This window comes from Trichomycterus rosablanca, chromosome 4 (genome assembly GCF_030014385.1).
Source record: "Trichomycterus rosablanca isolate fTriRos1 chromosome 4, fTriRos1.hap1, whole genome shotgun sequence".
In the NCBI taxonomy this organism is placed as follows: Eukaryota; Metazoa; Chordata; class Actinopteri; order Siluriformes; family Trichomycteridae; genus Trichomycterus; species Trichomycterus rosablanca.
The window spans coordinates 3,314,216-3,335,318 of NC_085991.1; the positions used below are offsets into that span (position 1 = coordinate 3,314,216).

Genomic DNA, 21,103 nt, shown 5'->3' on the forward strand with positions numbered 1-21,103 from the left:
ATTACAGATATTTATTCAGATGAAGAATCCAGCTAAAGATAAAGACGAGCATCTGAAACATCCAGTGTCTTTGTTTTGTAAGCGGATCAGTACACGAGGGGGGTCTCTTCCAGTATTTATGACCGATGACACTATTTACTAAGCCACTAGCACTAGAGAACTCATTTCATCGGCGACATCTGTTACTGGTTTTTACGTTTTTAAGCTGTATTTTTTATTCGTTCGAGCTTCGTAGCAGATTTAGTGGCGGGGACGCCACTTTGTTGTCCGGAAATTGCACGGCGCACCTTTAAAGAATTAACTCGGCCTCGGCTTCCCACATTTTTTTATTTGCAGTGCGGTCGTTTTTAAGTTCTTCCTGTGCGATCGCCGGAGCTCGTCGTCGGGAAGCGCGGAGGCATCGCGAGCTGCCGATTTCGAAAGCTAATTTCCAAATAAAATGACTAACATGTGCAAAGAAGTATTAGCTTTCAAACCATGCTGACGTCCGAGAAACTGGAAACGCAAGAGACTCTGATTGTAACGGCAGATCTGAGTCACGTCGTCTTTCACCAGCGGAAGGAATTTGGACCTGATTATTAGTGAGAATCAGGAATTGATGGTTTTGAGGGATTGAATTATCAGATGGAAAACATTTTCTTTATTTAAGAGTCCAGTGTTGATGTGCATTATACAATTCCAACTATTCTTGACATGATATGCTTAAGAGTTGTGTGCCCTGGGTTCGATCTCCAGGTGGGGTGGTCTGGGTCCTTTCTGTGTGGAGTTTGCATGTTCTCCCCGTGTCTGCGTGGGTTTCCTCTCTGTTACACATGTAACTACCGTTTCTGTCATGAGTGGAACCAAAGTGTGTAAAACATGACATTAAAATCCTAATAAATAAACATCACGCATCCAATTGCCCCATTGCATCATGCTTCCTCTCCACCACTGCCGATCCCCACTCTGATTTAGGAGAACGAAGCTAACCCATGTCCCTCCGACACGTGGGCAGCAGCCGTATGCATCTTGTCACCTACACTTTGACGAGTGCAGTGCAGCTCAGCACTGTGTTCAGAGAGACACACCCTGACAGCACTCTTTTCTCATTTCTGTGCAGGCGCCATCAATCAGCCAGCAGAGGTCGTAATTGCATTAGTTATTGCATTAGTTACAGCAGGCAGAGCTGGTGTTTAGCGTGTGATTCTACCGCTGCGCCACCGGAGCGGCCTCAACATCACTTTTCTACGTCGTCAACCTCCGATGCATTTTCCCAGCGTCGTGTCAGCTTTTTAATGCCGTCAGCGATAAATGTTTTTGGTTGAGCTCATAGTCACTGATGCACCGCTGCTTTCACATCATCATCACATGAATATCTTCTTCCCCTTAAAGCTTCTCTGAGTGTCCAAAAAGGTGGAAATCAGATGGAGCTAAATCCGGACTATAAGCGTCTCTCAGTCTATCAGACATGACCGATTACTCCTCCTACTGCTGCACCCTCACCGCTTATAACCACAATATACAAGTGCGGAAACTTATTGAAGATCATGGAAATGCAAGGTCTTGGGTTCGACTTCTGTGTGGAGTTTGCATGTTCTCCCTGTATCCGTGTGGATTTCCTACAGATGCTCCGGTTTTCTCCCACAGTCCAAAGACGTTCAGTCAGGTCCATTGGAGCTACTAAATGGCCTGAAGCGCGTGTGTGTGTGTGTGTGTGTGTGCCCTGTAATGTTTTGTAATTCGCTGAAGACTGAAAAGACGTGATGAGTGTGAATGAATATTCCGACTTCAAAGCCACCACGTCAAACGACGATTATTCTGTACATGAGACGATTCATCTCAAGCATGCAAAGCAACCGGCCCAAGTTCCCCCGAGTGAGTTCTGGGAAAAGACCTCTGGTGGCATTTCGCTCGGCTTTATTGTGACATTTGCTGGTATTTGGATGGCAAATAAGGTTCCATTGATGTGGGCAGAGTTCATGTTTGCTTCATCTGCGCCGCACACATTCGGCGACGGCATTCGAATGTAAACAAGAATATTTTGTAATGCGGCAGATGGACGGCAGAAGACCGATACATGACAAAATACATTAATACCAAGATGCAGAGAGGGAATTTTACACACACACGGGTGACAAATTAAAGAAAAAAAACCAATAACTGGGTGTAGAAACGTAACGAGTGCAGAGTGAAACATACAACAAGCAGCATCGTACCCTGCTCCGTGTGAACTTTTGGGCATGTATGGCAGGAGCTTCAGATCTGAAGGGTCTGTCTGAAAACCTGGTGATCTCTCTACATAGCGCATTTTACTTCATCCTATGTGCGCTCCCGAGAAGAGGGCATGTCTAAATTCCTAGAAACCTTAAAATGCTCCTACTGAGGCGCCTTAATCCTGAGTGATGATCTGACTGAATAACGAGGGAGCGTCCGACTCTTCCACAGCGCTGAAGGCAATCCCAGCATTCAGTGCGGCACGACTTTCCTCACCAAAAATTTAACAAACATGGTGGACAAATATAATGTGGAGCAACCAACGGAGTTCTTATCAAATGTAAATAAATTCTTATTGATTTTTAATTTGTATAAAGGTGCACAAGCGTCAGTGCCGTCTGAGGGGTGGAAGATCACGAGCGTTCAGATTAAGCTTGCACTCTTGGCCTTTACACACTGAAATTCCTCCCAATTCCTTGAATGGTTTAATGATATTCTGCACTGCAGAGGGAGAACATGCAAATCCCTTCCAATCTTTCTTTGAGGTTCATTGTCTTTAAACATTTCAATCATTTTCTCACACATTTGTGGACAAACTGGAGATTCTCTGATCATCTTTACTCATCAGAGACTCTCGGCCTTTCCTGGACGCTGCTTTTGTACCAAACCATGATCACAATCACCTATTTGGAATCACATCATTATTTAGTTTTTCACCTCATTACTAGCCCTAAATTGCCCCCGTCCCAACTTTTTTCGGAATGTGTTGCAGGCCTGAAATGCAGGAATGGATGTTTATTAATAAATTAAACAAATAAATGAGATAAAACATGAAATATCTTAGGTTCATCCTGTCTGACATCAAATAAAGTCAAAGTAAATGTAAAGAGCACAGTGTTTTATTTGATCTACATTTTCCATACTGTCCCAACTTTTTCTGATTTGGGGTTGTAGAATGTGGTTTGGGATACAGCCAGGCAATCACTTATAATGATAAAAAATGTTCACGTGATTAAAAATCCCCAAATAACATCCCTGAAGCTTAACTGTGCTGTTGTACATGAGTAAGGATGTGAGACAACGCAACGGTGCACTGAAACATCTCCAAGAGAACCGAATCAAATGGTAAGTCCATTTCTAAAACATGAACTTGTATGCTGAGTACGTTGAATTAAACTCTTCCAGTGTAGGCATAAATGAAGCTAAAATCCAGATCGGCCATGCCCACACCAACACAAGACATGAACTGCAGCCGGCCACACACGACTTAATCAGGTATTTGTTTTTTCCTTTAATGTGTCACTTGTCTGTAATTACAAATGAGCCTTGAGGAAAAAATCCATGAGAATTAAATTCGTCCTAGACCCAAATTTCTCGGTCGAGCCCCCGAGCAGAGCGTCCCTCATCCCGGCACAGTGTGTCACCGAGCGGCTCCAGAGCAGAACGGCTTTAATACGGTGGTTTTCCACAAGTATGAGGACAAGGTCATGGAATGCATCTTGGTTAAGTGGATGGGATTAATGGAATTCTCTCAAAGAGGGTCGTAAAACATGAATTAAATGCAATAATAGTAATAAAAGGACAATAAATCCTGGTCCACTCATGAACGTCATCCTTCTTTCTAAGCAAAAATTGAGATGAAGCTGCAGTCAGAGGTTTACATACTCGTATAAGGAACATGTACGGATGTCACGGGAACTTTTGTGTTCTTTTCTGTTTATGAATAATTGATCAATAGGAAACTCAAACACTTAAAACATATTCTGCTCTAAAATAACCACTTTGTCCTAATAAAAATTACTGGGACACACTGGCAAGTCCTCACAGCTGAGCTTTAATCCCAGGCCCCAGGGGCTGTTCAGAACGCTCACATTCACATTTGCAGCATTTAGCGGCCACTTTTATCCAAAGTGACTTACAGTGATGACTGAACACAATTTGAGCGTTAAAGGCCTCGCTTTTGAATGATTAATTAAGTATGGCTCAAGGTGTGTAAGAAATATTAAGTATGTATGACAGTACAAGTATTAAGTAAGTATTACAGTACAGTGTTGGTAGGTAATAAATATACAGTATATGCAATATGTCATATAATAGAAAAATTATTGTGTCTGTGCGTTAAATATCCATAGATGTGCATTAACACATTAACTATTATTAACACTACAGTGATTTTAGTGGACTTCAGTGGCCCTCCCAGTCACCGGATCTGAATCCAAGCACCTCTGGATGTGGTTGATTATTTATTCATGGTCGCTTGATAGACAATTTGTCAGATATTTACTTATTCACCGTACTGAAAAATTAAGTGTCTGTGAGTTAAATATCCATAGATGTGCATTAACACATTAACTTTTATTAACATGATAATGATATTGGGGTGTTGAAACAACTAATGTCCACCAGATGGAGGTAGAGCACTTAAATAAGTCTGTACTTATTCACAGCATTGATGTTAAAGGCAAGACATCAGGGTCAGGGAGAGCTTGTAGATGCCGCACAGGTACAGGGTCCTGGGTACTTGGGCTAAATTCTGTCATGCACAAGGCCAAAAGTACATAGACACTTGGCCATGAGTTAGTTTAGATTAAAACATCCGAATCCAAAATCATAACAGTTATAACAGCAAGCAAAACCAGAGACATTAGACTCTACAACTCCTCCAGGCAGGGACGGCTGGCTGTAGCCATGTGTGTACGTACATGTGTGTGTATGTTTGTGTATGAATGTATATGAGTATGTATTTGCATATGTGAATATCTGTGTATGTATATATGTGTATATGTATGTATATGGCTATATTGGCCCAACTTGTGCAACATTTGTCACGTCACTTTACTATTTAATAATTTAATTACTATTACTATTAAGTCTAACTTTATACTGAAATTATACCTTCTGCATAATCATTACAGTTATCAGTTATCCATTATATGTAAAGTACAAGAACCACTCAGTACTAGTTTTTCTGCATCCATCCATCTATAATCAGAAAAGGCTTTTTTGCAATATGGAGTATGGAGTATGTCTGTGCGCATTTGTGTCCAATCAGTCAAAAGAGATCAGGCACTTGTGATAGATTAGAGAGCCTATAAAGACCTCAAAGGGTGACACGGTAGTTCAGTAGCACTGTCGCCTCACAGCAAGAAGGTCCTGGGTTGGATCCCCAGGTGAAGTGGTGACAGATCCTTTCTGTGTGGAGTTTGCATGTTCTCCCCATGTCTGTGTCCAAAGACGTGCAAGTGAGGTGAATTGGAGATACAAAATTGTCCCTGACTGTTTGACATTAAACTTGTGAACTTAAGAATCTTGTGTAAGCAGTAACTAACGTTTGTGTCATGAATGTAACCAAAGTGTGAAACATGATGTTAAAATCTTAATAAATAAATAAATAAATAAATAAATAAATAAATAAATAAACAAAGGCCTCAAAACCCATTGGGCTAGGCGGCACCTACAGCATGACTGGGCCACCATGCCAACCGTGATTTCCTTTAGTGGACTGCCTTTGTGTTTTGTTTTTGACAGTTTTTGGTGTGCACAAATATGCATTGACTTGCACCAAGGAGTTTTTTAGAGCTGCCAATCCACCTTTTGCATGTTTTCAGAAGGTGAACCCCTGTGAACCTCAAGATTTCAAGACGTGTTACATGGGCATAAATCAACTGGCACCCTGGATGAAACCACGTGCTTGAATATGCCGGAAGTCGTCCTTCCTACATCACGGATGTGATGCTGGGTGCAGATTGTCAACATGAAAGATGGCGACCCATCACAGGCAGAACGCTGCTGGTAGGAGGAAAGTGCAGGTACAGTTTCACTCTTTTTATCACATTAATGTCTTCGTGAGTTACATCAGATGCATCGGAATTGTATTTAAAGAAAGCACTGGTGCCTCTGAATACTTATGGCACATGAGCTGGAGAGTAGCGCTTGAATAATGTAGCGCTAGGGTTGCGTTCCAAATAGCAAACTAGTGTACTAAGTAGTGTGTAAACTTACTGTTTACTGATACGCTCACTTGAGGACTTGTAGTGATGGCGTATGTAATTGGGATGCGTCCGTAGTTCAAGCTTTACATTCTTTTCCCTACCTGTTTTCTGATCGCTCACGCTACCTCTACGGTGATTGGCTAGTTTGTGTATTATTCCCAGGCGTTCTGAGGATTGACATGTGTTTGGACCAATCAAATCACAGGGCGGGATCATTGCCAGCCAATCACGGCAATGAAAACGCAAAACTGGTGGGAAAAACAGTTACGTTAGCCAACTAGCAACATAGCTGCTGTAGTTTTTATATGAAATAGTTTTGACCAGATGATTATCTAATTTTTAATATTTCAATATAAGACACATTTAACTGCCCATGTTTGGTGAAAGCGGTTTTGTTTTTAAACGACACGAAACAATTGCAATAGGCTGGCTAGCTAGCTTAGCGCATAATGGCTACCTTATAAACACCACCTTTCTAAATAGTGTTCTACATTTTGGCGAGCTAAAATGGCCAATAGTACTATTGTGTACTGTTTAGTACGGTAGTATGCAAACAGTGAAGATCCCCGTGTAATAGAATATAAACGAGATGCTGGTAAATCTGACACAAATGCAAAACACTCACACAAGTCAGGCCAAAAGTATTGGGACACCCAAACATTCATTCATGTATGTATTCTCAGTAATATTATATAGTGGTAAAAGGTGCAGGTCCGGCCCCACCCAGAAACAGAAGTCCTCCCTGGGCCCATGTTGCTGTGAAGCACCCACACAACCTCTGGGAGAACATGCAAACTCCACACAGAAAAGACCTGGATCGCTCCACCTGGGAATCAAACCCAGGACCTTCTTGCTGTGAGGCGGCAGTGCGACCCACTGAGCCACCGTGCCGCCCCGTGATGCCACCTGAGCATGCCTCTTGGAAATCCCATTTTAAAACCGAGCATTAATACGGTGTTGCTCCCCCTGCAACTATAACAGCCTCCACTCCTCTGGAAAGGCTTTCCACAGGATTTTAGAGCGTGGCTGTGAATGTTTGTGCCCATTAAGTTAAAAGCACACTTGTCAGGTCAAGTTGCTGTTAAAGCTGACGCAAGAAGGCCTGGCTCACAATAGGCATTCTAATTCTTCCCAAAGGTTGCTTAATCAGAATCAGAATCTTTATTGTTCGCCAAGTACCAGATGTTCTTTTGGTGCAGGTGTCAACATGTATACATCAAGTTAAATAGTAGAAAAGGAAGACTATATATAAACGTATAATAAACAATATAGCAGCAACATGAACAGTACAGCATCAGGCAAAGTGTGCAATGAGGATGTACAGTACGGTACACTGATAGACTAAGTAAAAAATTGAAAAGGTATATTATATATAAACAAATGAAGTTAAGGTCAGAGTTCCTCAAAGTTGGAAGCATGTCATTTGTTTGTTAAAAGTGAATGTAGTTAAATCATCTGAACTCTGATTAGATGGGGCATCCGCAAACCTTTTGCCATGTAGTAATGTAGTATATTTATTATTTAGTAATGGTTTTAAAATGTAGTTTTTCTGAAGGTCTTCCTGTTTGTGCTCTCAGGTCTCCTACGTGATAAGAGACGAGGTGGAGAAGTACAATCGGAACGGCGTGAACGCCCTGCAGCTGGATCCTACACTCAACCGGCTCTTCACAGCTGGCAGAGACTCCATCATCCGGATATGGAGCGTCAACCAACAGAAAGTACTGTTCTTTCATTATTATAATCTGTTACACACAATATATGCCCAAAAGTATTTAGACACTCTAGTATTCTGTCTTTTTGCCACTGTTACGGATAAAACGATTGAGAACCATGAATGGCTGTGTTTTATTACAGCAGGATCCCTACATAGCTTCGATGGAGCACCACACCGACTGGGTGAACGACATCGTACTATGTTGTAATGGGAAGACACGTAAGTCGTAATCATTCGCTCTTAACGAGCTGATGCTTATTGTTTCAGGTTCTGGATTCTTCTCCTGAGATTTGATCATTAAATGACATTTTTTATTTCAGTGATCTCGGCTTCCTCAGACACGACAGTCAAAGTCTGGAACGCACATAAAGGCTTCTGTATGTCCACGTTAAGAACGCACAAGGTAGGAGGTTTTACATTAAACTAAAGGAAACTAAATGTATATAAAATATATTTGTAATTCTTGTGATGGCTGTGTTTTGTGGTATAGGATTATGTCAAAGCTTTAGCATATGCAAAGGACAAGGAGCTGGTGGCGTCCGCTGGGCTGGACCGACAGATCTTCCTGTGGGACGTGAACACACTCACAGCACTGACTGCCTCAAATAACACCGTCACAAGTGGGTGAACTAAATACTGGAGAATTCAGTCATGTTTACAGGCGAATTACCGAGTCATTATAACCTGTGACTCATTTCATGAGGATATTGTGTTATTATCAGTTTATTGTAATCGACTATAGAGGATGAATCTGCTGTGTCCACATAAATAGGGCCAGTGTGATTACTCCTATTGGAACAGGCATAAAGTCTGGCGACATGTTCAGACCTTTATGCCATTCTAAGCAACTTCAGATCCTAAACTCATCTGTACAAAAAAACTATCTGACAATCAGGTCCAACCAAAGAAAATGTTCTGCTGGTCAGACCTAATCCAAGACGTCCAGAAAGCTGTAGAAAGTGTTCAGGTCCTTTATTCTGTACTTTGTAGAAGCTTTTTTGGCAGCAGTTACAGCAGCAGGTCTTTTTGTTTCACTGTAGGGATGATTTCAGCCAAACACTTAAAGCCTCACTTTAAAACGTACTGTTTTATTTATCTGCCCTGATCTCTGCCTTGCCTTAGTTTGATTTGGAGATACACAGACCGTTCCTTGGACTTATAGACACGGGTGTGCGCCTTTTCATGTCCTTTCCATGTCCAGGCTATTCAGATTAATAAATTCTGGATGAGTGCAGCAAACAGGACGCACTTGACCCGAATATTTTTGTGAATAATATTGAGTGAGATTTTAGGTTTTGATTTTCAGTTCATTTTTGAGAAATTAAAAACTTGATTCAAGTCATTCTTGGTGATTAAGTGTAGACTGATGGGTGAAAATGGCAATTATATCCATAATTAACACAAAATGTGCAAAAAGGTATAAATATGAATTCAGCCGCTCAGGTGGCGCAGCGGTAAAACGCGCTAGCAAACCAGAGCTGACATTTCGAACTCGTCGGTTTGAAACTCAGCTCTGCCACCCGACAGGCCGGGCGGCTACACGAAACACAATTGGCTGTTGTTCACACAGGTTGGGGAGCCGGATAGGGACCTCATAACTGATGCAATTACGACCTCTGCTGGCTGGTTGATGGCGTTGAGGAATAATGCATTGGTCAGGGTGTGGCTCTACGTACACAAGGCTGATCTGCACGTGAACTCGCCTCGTGCAGGTGAAAAGATGCAGTCGGGTACTGCACACGTGTCGGAGGGGGCGTGTGACGGTCTCGCTCTTCTCAATCAGCAGTGGGGATCAGCATCAGTAGAGAGGAAGCCTAATGCAGTCGTGTAGTTGGTAATCGAATTCTGAAAAGGAAGTCGTTTATGTTACGTTTTTCTTCTGTGTGTTTCTGTTGCAGCTTCCTCGCTTAGTGGGAATAAAGATTCCATCTACAGCCTGGCCATGAACCAGCTGGGTACAGTCATAGTCTCAGGGTCAACAGAGAAGGTTGTTTACCAGTTAAAGTCACACGTTACATACGCAGTTCTTTTTCTGTGACTGAATGATTGGAACCTGCATTAGATTACCTAAAGAAACCCAAACGTTAAGAAAATGTGACATTACACACAGGTTATTGTGGGTTTATTGTGATCGACTATAGAGGATGAATGTGCTGTGTCCACATAAATAGGGCCAGTGTGATTACTCCTATTGGAACAGGCCTAAAATCTGACGACCTGTTCAGATCTCCGAAAACAAACTTGCTTTCATTTCTCAGCACATGGAACAGTGGTCTCTTTATCAAGGTTCAAACCCAAAATTTGTTCTGCTGGTCAGACATAATCCAAGACGTCCAGAAAACAAAAAAGTCTGCTGTGAATTAAAAGCTGCTGAAACGCAGCACAGGCATCACTGTCTACAGTCAAGTGGGCTTCATGTCACCATGAATAAGAGGCTGTTGTGCCGAACTGCACACCTTTTAAAGGCTAGACTAAAGGTCATTGCTGAGTTTGACCAAAATGACCAGAAGCATGATTGGAGGAGAACAGATGAGGCATTTAATCCCAACAACACCGTACCTAATGACAGAAAACCATCATTAAAAGATCTGAGTGACAGGAAACCAAATATTAAAGCTCTGTATGTTTATTTTTGCTAACAAAAGAACCTCCCAATTAATAGTCACAGAAAAAGAACAGTTGTACGTCTCATACGGGCGTGTTGCTGCGTGTCTGTGATTAGCACGGTTTCTAATCGCTGTGTTTCGTATGCTAGGTCTTGAGGGTGTGGGATCCACGAACGTGCGCTAAATTAATGAAGCTGAAGGGACACACGGACAATGTGAAGTCGTTATTATTGAACCGAGATGGTACACAGGTACGATATTCACTGCTTCTATATATCGTGATGTCGTTATATACAATAGGAGCAATAATATACATTGTTATACAGGTTCTTCTCAAAAAATTAGCATATTGTGATAAAGTTCATTATTTTCCATAATGTAATGATAAAAATTAAACTTTCATATATTTTAGATTCATTGCACACCAACTGAAATATTTCAGGTCTTTTATTGTTTTAATACTGATGATTTTGGCATACAGCTCATGAAAACCCAAAATTCCTATCTCAAAAAATTAGCATATTTCATCCGACCAATAAAAGAAAAGTGTTTTTAATACAAAAAAAGTCAACCTTCAAATAATTATGTTCAGTTATGCACTCAATACTTGGTCGGGAATCCTTTTGCAGAAATGACTGCTTCGATGCGGCGTGGCATGGAGGCAATCAGCCTGTGGCACTGCTGAGGTGTTATGGAGGCCCAGGATGCTTCGATAGCGGCCTTAAGCTCATCCAGAGTGTTGGGTCTTGTGTCTCTCAACTTTCTCTTCACAATATCCCACAGATTCTCTATGGGGTTCAGGTCAGGAGAGTTGGCAGGCCAATTGAGCACAGTAATACCATGGTCAGTAAACCATTCACCAGTGGTTTTGGCACTGTGAGCAGGTGCCAGGTCGTGCTGAAAAATGAAATCTTCATCTCCATAAAGCTTTTCAGCAGATGGAAGCATGAAGTGCTCCAAAATCTCCTGATAGCTAGCTGCATTGACCCTGCCCTTGATAAAACACAGTGGACCAACACCAGCAGCTGACATGGCACCCCAGACCATCACTGACTGTGGGTACTTGACACTGGACTTCAGGCATTTTGGCATTTCCTTCTCCCCAGTCTTCCTCCAGACTCTGGCACCTTGATTTCCGAATGACATGCAAAATTTGCTTTCATCCGAAAACAGTACTTTGGACCACTGAGCAACAGTCCAGTGCTGCTTCTCTGTAGCCCAGGTCAGGCGCTTCTGCCGCTGTTTCTGGTTCAAAAGTGGCTTGACCTGGGGAATGCGGCACCTGTAGCCCATTTCCTGCACACGCCTGTGCACGGTGGCTCTGGATGTTTCTACTCCAGACTCAGTCCACTGCTTCCGCAGGTCCCCCAAGGTCTGGAATCGGCCCTTCTCCACAATCTTCCTCAGGGTCCGGTCACCTCTTCTCGTTGTGCAGCGTTTTCTGCCACACTTTTTCCTTCCCACAGACTTCCCACTGAGGTGCCTTGATACAGCACTCTGGGAACAGCCTATTCGTTCAGAAATTTCTTTCTGTGTCTTACCCTCTTGCTTGAGGGTGTCAATGATGGCCTTCTGGACGGCAGTCAGGTCGGCAGTCTTACCCATGATTGCAGTTTTGAGTAATGAACCAGGCTGGGAGTTTTTAAAAGCCTCAGGAATCTTTTGCAGGTGTTTAGAGTTAATTCGTTGATTCAGATGATTAGGTTAATAGCTCATTTAGAGAACCTTTTCATGATATGCTAATTTTTTGAGATAGGAATTTTGGGTTTTCATGAGCTGTATGCCAAAATCATCAGTATTAAAACAATAAAAGACCTGAAATATTTCAGTTGGTGTGCAATGAATCTAAAATATATGAAAGTTTAATTTTTATCATTACATTATGGAAAATAATGAACTTTATCACAATATGCTAATTTTTTGAGAAGGACCTGTATATGAATAAAGATACTTTTTTTTCCTGATATAATAATAGTTAATAATATAAATAGTATAATATAGTATTACACTAAAATATCAGTTAAACATGATATATGATAAATAAAAGCAGTATTATTCAGCTATTTGGTTATTATGGGATGGATCATTCATTTAGACATTGCCTCACAGTGTCTGTCCGGGAGTTCGGACGGTACAATCCGGCTGTGGTCGCTGGGTCAGCAGCGCTGCATCGCCACCTACAGGGTCCACGACGAGGGCGTGTGGGCGCTGCAGGCCAACGAGGCTTTTACGCACGTCTACTCCGGAGGCCGCGATCGCAAGGTCTACTGCACCGACCTGCGCAACCCGGATATCCGTCTGCTCATATGTGAGGAGAAAGCACCCGTTCTCAAAGTGAGTGACCGCTGACAGATGTACAGATGCTGAGCCGTAATGCGCACATGTGTACAGGCGCTGTATCATGAATAGAACATCACGTCTGTTTCCCTCCTCTGGTTACAGATGGAGCTGGACAGGTCTGCAGATCCTCCTCCGGCCATTTGGGTCTCCACGACCAAATCCTGTGTGAACAAATGGGTACCGCTTCATCACAGTACTGGAATAAATCTCAGCTTTACTAATCCCGCTCCATCTATTAATGCCTCGCCTTGTCGTTTTCTCCTCACCAGTCTTTAAAAGGGATGCACAACTTCAGAGCATCTGGCGAGTACGATAACGACTGCAGCGCCCCGCTGACACCGCTGTGCACACAGTCCGAGCAAGTCGTCAAAGGTAAAAATGGGCAGTTGTAGCATAGTGGTTAAGGTACTGGACTGGTTTAAACCTCACCACTGCCAGGTTGCCACTGTTGGGCTCTTGAGCAAGGCCCCTGACCCTCAATTGCTCAGACTGTAGCTGCAATGTAAGTCACTTTGGATAAAAGTGTCTCCTAAATGCCGAAAATGTAAACCTAACCGTAACCTGAGAGTTCAGGCGCTACTTCATCCGGCAAACTGAATGGCCGAGTGTCAAACCGCATACTGTTAATTATACACTGGGTGAAAAATGGAACCCTCAGCACTGAAAAAGAACTAATTTCTTGTTGCTTGCTGTTTGGGACTCACAAGCAAGTCTGGTGACCTTGACCACCTCCCGGTTTGCATGTTCTCCCCATGTCTGTGTGGGTTTCCTCCCACAGTCTAAAGACGTGCAGTCAGGGTCACTCACTCACTCACTTTCTTAACCGCTTATCCAATCAGGGTTGCAGGGGGGTGCCGGAGCCTATCCCAGCTTTTCAATGGGGCAAGGCACACGGTAACACCCTGGACGGGGCGCCAGTCCATCGCCGGGCAGACACACACACACCCATTCACCTATAGGGCAATTCAGTGTCTCCAGTTAACCTGACTGCATGTTTTTGGACCGTGTGAGGAAACCGGAGCTCCCGGAGGAAACCCACGCAGACACGGGGAGAACATGCAAACCACCCCACCTGGGGATCGAACCCAGGACCTTTTTGCTGTTGTATGTGTACTCTTCTTGCTTTTTGATTGGTTGCGCATCCTTTTCTGCCCTGCAGGTGGCGCCAGCATCATTCAGTGTAACATTCTGAACGACAAGAGGCACATCCTCACCAAAGACACCAACAACAACGTGGCATACTGGGATGTACTCAAGGTGGAGCACCTGATTACAGACAAGTAGAAGTGGAAGATTAAGACTTGAGCGTTTGCCCTGATTCTTTTATTTATTTATTGTTTTGGACTCAGGCGTGTAAAGTGGAAGACCTCGGCAAGGTGGAGTTTGATGAGGAGATCAAGAAGCGATGCAAGATGGTCTACGTGCCCAACTGGTTTTCTGTGGATCTGAAAACAGGGGTGAGTGGTGCTCATCGTGGCTAATACGAAGGATCAGGGTCAGGAGTTTGGATGCCTTGTGTGCCATGTGACGTGTCTTTTTGCTGTCTAGATGCTGACCATCACGCTGGACGAGAGCGACTGCTTCGCCGCCTGGGTGTCCGCCAAGGATGCTGGCTTTTCCAGCCCCGATGGCTCCGACCCGAAGTGTAAGTCTCGTCCCAAACTACATAATATTAAACTGAACACTTACACCGATCAGCCATAACATTAAAACCACCTCCTTGTTTCTACACTCACTGTCCATTTTATCAGCTCCACTTCCCATATAGAAGCACTTTGTAGTTCTACAATTACTGACTGTAGTTAATCTGTTTCTCTACATGCTTTGTTAGCCCCCTTGACATGGTGGTGGTGTGTTAGTGTGTGTTGTGCTGGTATGAGTGGATCAGACACAGCAGCGCTGCTGGAGTTTTTAAATACCGTGTCCACTCACTGTCCACTCTATTAGACACTCCTACCTAGTCGGTCCACCTTGTAGATGTAAGGTCAGAGACGATCGCTCATCTATTGCTGCCGTTTGAGTCGGTCATCTTCTAGACCTTCATCAGTGGTCACAGGACGCTGCCCACGGGGCGCTGTTGGCTGGATATTTTTGGTTGGTGGACTGTTCTCAGTCCAGCAGGGACAGTGAGGTGCTTAAAAACTCCAGCAGCGCTGCTGTGTCTGTCAGTGTCACTGCAGTGCTGAGAATGATCCACCACCTAAATAATACCTGCTCTGTGGTGGTCCTGTGGGGGTCCTGACCATTGAAGAACAGGGTGAAAGCAGGTTAAATGTAGAGAAACAGATGGACTACAGTCAGTAATTGTAGAACTACAAAGTGCTCAGTGCTAAGTGTAGAAACAAGGAGGTAGACCCTAAAGCCCCTTTCAACCTAGATCAGGTCAATTTCTGGGTTTGTTTGTGTGAACAAGAGCCATGAGCTTGTTTTAAACCCATTGGCTGTAACAGCATTCACTCTTTTCTAAAGGCCTGGGGTGTGTCTGTGGGGATTTGTAAGGCTTGACGTTCCAGTTCATCCCAAAGATGTTTAATGAGTCAGGGATCTGTCCAGGCTACCATGTGTTTTATAGACTTCTCCGGAACAGGACAGGGTATTCCCCGAACCTTTTGTCATGTGATGTGTTCTGCTAACCAGGTTTACTGTATTTATACTTTTGCACAGTAAATTTGGGTGGCCTGCTGCTCCAGGCGCTGCTCGAGTTCTGGCCCCGAACGCACATCAACCCCATGGAAGAGGAGGAAAACGAGGCCAATCACGGTAACTGGGATGAACTGATTGTGTAACACGTGCTTCCTCTGCTTGACCTTCGGTTCACTGGTGGTACTGTTCTGATCTCTGCTTCTGTAGTGAACGGGGAGCAGGAGAGCCGGCTGCAGAAGGGAAACGGATACTTCCTGGTGCCTCCACACACTCCGGTGATTTTCGGCGAGGCTGGCGGAAGGACGCTGTTCAGGTATGAGATTATTGGTGCCAGAAAACCCCAGTGAGGTTTGGGTTTGGCATCTGAATAGGATTAAGGTCCTTGTATAATGTATTTCCCATATATCATATGGCCAAAAGTATCTGGACACCTGACCACAAGCTTGTTGGGCCTCTTTTCTATAAATGCTTTCCACAAGGTTTTGCCCATTTAGTTAAAAGCACTGGTGGTCAGGCACTGGTGATGGACCAGAAGACCTTGCTCACTCTCAATATCACTGTTCACAGCCAAGCAAGCTTTAAATCTCCATTCTACACAAGAAAGAAGTCTCATTGTTAACGGTGTTTTTTTTTTTTTCTATCGCTGAGGCTTTTTCTTGTATAGCAACTTCTTAGAACGCTTGCTTGACTGTGGGCAGTGCCGTCTGCATCTGTAGCAGTTCCTAAATATAGCATATCTGCTTTGAGTCTTGTTGAAATGAACAGAAATCTCAGGAAAGTTGTACGTGCAGTCGTGCACTGCTAATCGTGATATCATTAGTCGATCTCTGGGTTAGTTGGCGTGGGCTATAACAGCATTCTCTCTTCTGTAGAGGCTTGCAGTGTATCTGTGGGAATTTGTGGCCATCTAATCAAAAGAGCATCTTGTAAGGTCAGGCAGTGATGTCGTGATTGACATTGCAGTTCATCCCAAAGGTGCTCAAAGGCTCTGTGCAGGCTAGTAATGATGCATACCTGTCTTTGCGTCTTATTGAAAGGAACAGGAACGCTCAGGAAAGTCGTAAAATACAGAACAGAACTATTTTGGACTTCCTTCTTTACGCTTTGTGAAATAAAACACGTCTATGTGATCTTTCCTTTACATTATTTACTAGTTTAATGTAAATCCTGGATGCACTGATGGTGAAGCCTTGCTTTACATATTTTTATTTTCTGTGTCTGTTTATTTTTTTGCCCTAATGCAGGTTACTCTGTCGAGACTCGGGAGGAGAAACCGAGTCCATGTTGCTGAATGAAACCGTTCCACAGTGGGTCATTGACATTACCGTCGATGTAAGTTGGTTACGCTCGAATCCTTAATGTTCGTCATTTTTAAAATTGAGTGTGTCCTAAAAATGGAATGGTACCAGTATGAGCAGTGGTAGCTCAGTAAGTAAGATACTGAACCATTGGTCAGACATTCGCAGGTTCAAGCCCTACCAAAAGGTGCCACTGTTGGACCCTTAAAACACAGTTAAAGCAATTTAGGGTTGTCACATGTCACTGTTTTGTTAGAATGGGGAGAAATTAAATCTTGGGCTGATGGTAGCACGATTCAGAAGGTGAAGGACCTGTTGGTAATGTTCTGTTATCAGATACCACAGGAGAACAAGTGTTGGTAGGCCAGGTCCGGTTTGACTGCATACAGGGGACAGTGGCGGGACAGTGGCAGCCCAGTGGGTGGAGCTTATAGAGCACGGCCTCTAACACTCTCGTCTCCAGGGGCGCTGTACAATGACTGACCCTGCGCTCTGACCCCAGCTTCCAAGCAAACTGGGATATGCATAAACAGCATTTCATTGTACTGTACATGTGTATATACAGAAGGAATTCGTAAAGTATTCTTTCTTTCGTGCAGTTACACCTACAAAATACAACACTATTGAAATAAAGAAGGAAAAAATAGAGAAATATGAGAGTTATTGTCGTTTCTGGTAGATACATTTTATAAAAAAAGAAGGAAATTTATTACGGTGTATGGTACAGCACACGTACTGTACTGAATGTGTGTTTTTATGTACAGTACTACTGTGTATTGTTGTTTATTATTGTTTATTACAGGAATGTCTATTCTATAATTTAAGATTTAAGGGAAATATACTTGTTTTATAACAAAAAAGACCAAGGAGGTGGTTTTAATGTTTTGACTCATCTGTGTGTAGAAATCTCCACATTATCAAATTGACTATTACTAATGCACTGTTTTTATTTTGCTTTTGTAGAAGAACATGCCAAAATTCAACAAGATTCCGTTCTACCTGCAACCTCACTCGTCATCCGGGGCGAAAACACTGAAGAAGTAAGATTCACTTACACGCCTGGTCAGCTGGATGATTATTTAATATTAGATTTATATTTAATCTGAGTGATTGCGACCTCTTGTGTTCAAACTGTGCAACTGCATTGAATGAAATAAGAATATAGATCAACGTTCACGATAGTCAGGTTATTGGTGTGCGTGTAAAATTCACTCCATCCTGGCTTTTGCATCCACAGGGACCGCCTGTCAGCCAGCGACATGCTGCAGGTGAGGAAGGTGATGGAGCACGTCTACGAGAAGATCATCAACCTGGACACGGAGTCTCAGACCACCAGCTCGTCGGGCGCCGAGAAACCCGGCGAGCAGGAGAAGGACGAGGACGTGGCCATGCTCGCCGAGGAGAAGATCGAGCTCATGTGCCAGGATCAGGTACGACGAAGCTAATGCACAGTACTTTTCGAAGTGTTCACCAATTCTTCTTGTTTTAACAGGACAGCTAGAAGGGTGTTGGTTTAAACACACTTAAATTAATATTTATAAATAATAAATAATAATAAAATGTTGCGGCACTTGGGTGGCACAGTGTCTAATATGTGCTAGCGACTTGACGCAATATGGGTTGTCCTCGTTACCCCTGCAAGATTCAATCTCTGGGACTGGTCATGGCATTATCACGGTTGGGGGTGGGGGTGGGGGCATCTAGCATAGGGTGATTTTTCTGTACACAATATGGCTCTGTGTGGGAATCCGCCACTGGTTGGTGATAAGAAGCAGCCGGCGACAGACTTGTGGCTCATCCCTGCCTGAACGGGGGTGACGCAAGTGATCGATAGAATAAAATTAGGGAAATGGAAATGACTCGGCATTTCTCGTCCCTCACCTTCGTCGGCTTTTACACGGAGGTTGCGGCTCAGAGGGTAGCACTGTCGCCTCACAGCAAGAAGGTCCTGGGTTCGATTCCTCTTACGGAGACTTAATCATACTACTCTTTGTAGGTTTTGGGTTCGATTCCCAGGTGGAGCGGTCCGGGTCCTTGCTTTTTGCAGTTTGCATGTTCTCCCCAGTCCATGACTGTGTTTGACATTAAAAACTTGTGAACTGATGAATCTTGCGTAACCAGTAACTACCTGTTCCGTCATGAATGTAACCAAAATGTGTAAAACGTGACGTTTAATTCTAAATAAATAAATAAATATATGAGGGTTGCTATAGTTATGGGACCTAACGATGTATTTAACCCTTTAATGGTCTGTTTAACCATTTGAGTCTAAATACTTGGGTAAAAATAAGCTGTTTAGTTGGGACTTATTAAAAAAACACTGTGTGCACAAGTAAAAATATGAATTATTTATTGTTGGTATAGTACCAAGTAACTAAGAAATGCAAAGAAATACATTTTTTTAACCCTTTGATGCACAAGCTAAGCAAACCCCTTCTAATGCACAACATGGGTCAAAAATGACCCATATTCATCCATTCAAGAATATTTTCATATGCACATTTGTCAGTTATTCATGTATTTGCTGTCTTAGCTAATAAAAGCTATCTATACTAGAATATGTAAACAGCTAGCAAGCAAATAGTATTGGACATATTCAAGAGCCTAATCTTTGGTTGTCTTTCAAAAGATCAGTAAATATGTTTTTGACTACAAACACTTACAAATGTCAGTAGTTTCTGTCAAATTCCATAGTAAATACATAAGGGTCATTTTTGACCCATGTTGTGCATTAGAAGGGTAGTGATACAAAAATGATTTTTATTAAAAAAGCAAAAAATATAAAACTGAAATAAGAATTTGTGATGATCAAAAACGAGTTAATTGAAAAATTCATGGAAGCTTGAATGACGAAATTGATTTATTGCAAAGATATAGAAAATAAAAACTCAGTTGGGTCACTTTTGACCCAGGTTGTGCATCAAAGGGTTAAACATTATTTTCTTGGTGAGACCATTAAAGGGTTAATCTCTGTCCTGGCGTTAGTCCCACAATGCGGGGTCCGCTTCATTTGGCGCGGTCTAGGGTGTCTTTGAGGCCGCGTTGACGATCTTCATGTCTGCATTGATACGGTCCAGCCACTGTATATTTGGTCGTCCCCTTGTTGGGGGCGATCATATCATACATCAGCGTCATGCTCGAATCCCACTCTGCAGAGGTTCGACACCCTTATTTCGTCCCAAACGAGCGTGGGCTTGCTCGGCCAAAAGTACTAAACCTTTTCTTCTCGTGTCCGTTTCAGGTTCTGGATCCAAACATGGATTTGAGAACGGTGAAGCATTTCATCTGGAAAAGTGGAGGAGACTTGACTCTCCACTACAGGCAGAAGCCCACGTGAGGAGGAGCGGCACGCATGATTCCTCAGCTCAAGCAGAGTCGATTCAGATGGCTTCAGATGATTCTTTGTACAGTGTACTAATCCTGGACTAGTTAATTACGTTTTTGTTTCTGTTCTTTTGTTTTTGAGACGTTCTGTAGTATTTTTTCCCCACTTCCTGCCAGGATCGATGAACCAAATCCACCAGTCAGAGCCATGACGGTGGAGTCTTTGTTGAAATCATTACCGTGCTTTTCTTTGTCAGTCTGATTTGTAAATATCCCACGTTTTAAGTTATTATCTGCAGATTACAGAAGGTATTTTTCTATAATCATCAGTGGCAAAATCTGGTAAATACGCCGAACTGTTAATGAGTACCGTAAAATAAAAATACTGTAAATTTATATTGAATCTAAATGTTCTTTAAAACAACTTCATCATTTATAAGTGATTTTGACTTTGTGCCTCCACTCAGTAACCACATACAGAGAGTGTATGTATAGAGCCATAACATTAAAACCACCTCCTTGTTTCTACACACTGTCCATTTTAGAATCACTTTGTAGTCTACAATTACTGACTGTAGTCCATCTGTTTCTCTGCATGCTTTGTTAGCCCCCTTTCATGCTGTTCTTCAATGGTCAGGACCACCACAGAGCAGGTATTATTTAGGTGGTGGATGATTCTCAGCACTGCAGTGACACTGACATGGTGGTGGTGTGTTAGTGTGTGTTGTGCTGGTATGAGTGGATCAGACACAGCAGCGCTGCTGGAGTTTTTAAACACCTCACTGTCCCTGCTGGACTGAGAATACTCCACCAACCAAAAAATATTCAGCCAACAGCGCCCCGTGGGCAGCGTCCTGTGACCACTGATGAAGGTCTAGAAGATGACCGACTCAAACAGCAGCAATAGATGAGCGATCGAAGGTGGACCAACTAGGTACGAGTGTCTAATAGAGTGGACAGTGAGTGGACACGGTATTTAAAAACTTCAGCAGC

At 42.9% G+C, this 21,103-nt stretch overlaps 1 protein-coding gene across 2 annotated transcripts; it reads left to right on the forward strand.

Moving 5' to 3' along the window:
- Window positions 1-5,917: 5,917 nt before the first annotated feature.
- wdr48b (WD repeat domain 48b) lies at window positions 5,918-20,506 on the forward strand. 2 transcript variants are annotated; one of them, XM_062992915.1, is made up of 19 exons: window positions 5,918-6,002; window positions 7,763-7,903; window positions 8,040-8,118; window positions 8,220-8,302; window positions 8,390-8,519; window positions 9,798-9,886; window positions 10,655-10,756; window positions 12,615-12,839; window positions 12,948-13,022; window positions 13,115-13,217; window positions 14,005-14,102; window positions 14,195-14,302; window positions 14,394-14,490; window positions 15,510-15,605; window positions 15,696-15,801; window positions 16,733-16,820; window positions 17,750-17,826; window positions 18,024-18,216; window positions 20,028-20,506. In XM_062992915.1, exons 1-19 carry the CDS (start codon window positions 5,955-5,957, stop codon window positions 20,121-20,123), a joined length of 2,034 nt encoding a protein of 677 aa, XP_062848985.1. In that variant the 5' UTR covers window positions 5,918-5,954; the 3' UTR covers window positions 20,124-20,506. The 2 variants fall into 2 exon arrangements, with proteins under 2 accessions (XP_062848985.1, XP_062848986.1); XM_062992916.1 differs by having other exon boundaries at window positions 8,043-8,118.
- Window positions 20,507-21,103: the final 597 nt, after the last annotated feature.

What these genes read in the sequence shown, in the direction of transcription:
- wdr48b (XM_062992915.1), top strand. Translation starts at nt 5,955, where the DNA reads ATGGCGACCCATCACAGGCAGAACGCTGCTGGTAGGAGGAAAGTGCAG. An exon ending in GGAGCGTCAACCAACAGAAA is followed by an intron (nt 7,904 to 8,039) that starts GTACTGTTCTTT and finishes GTTTTATTACAG; the next exon opens with CAGGATCCCTACATAGCTTC. An exon ending in GGCGGAAGGACGCTGTTCAG is followed by an intron (nt 15,802 to 16,732) that starts GTATGAGATTAT and finishes GCCCTAATGCAG; the next exon opens with GTTACTCTGTCGAGACTCGG.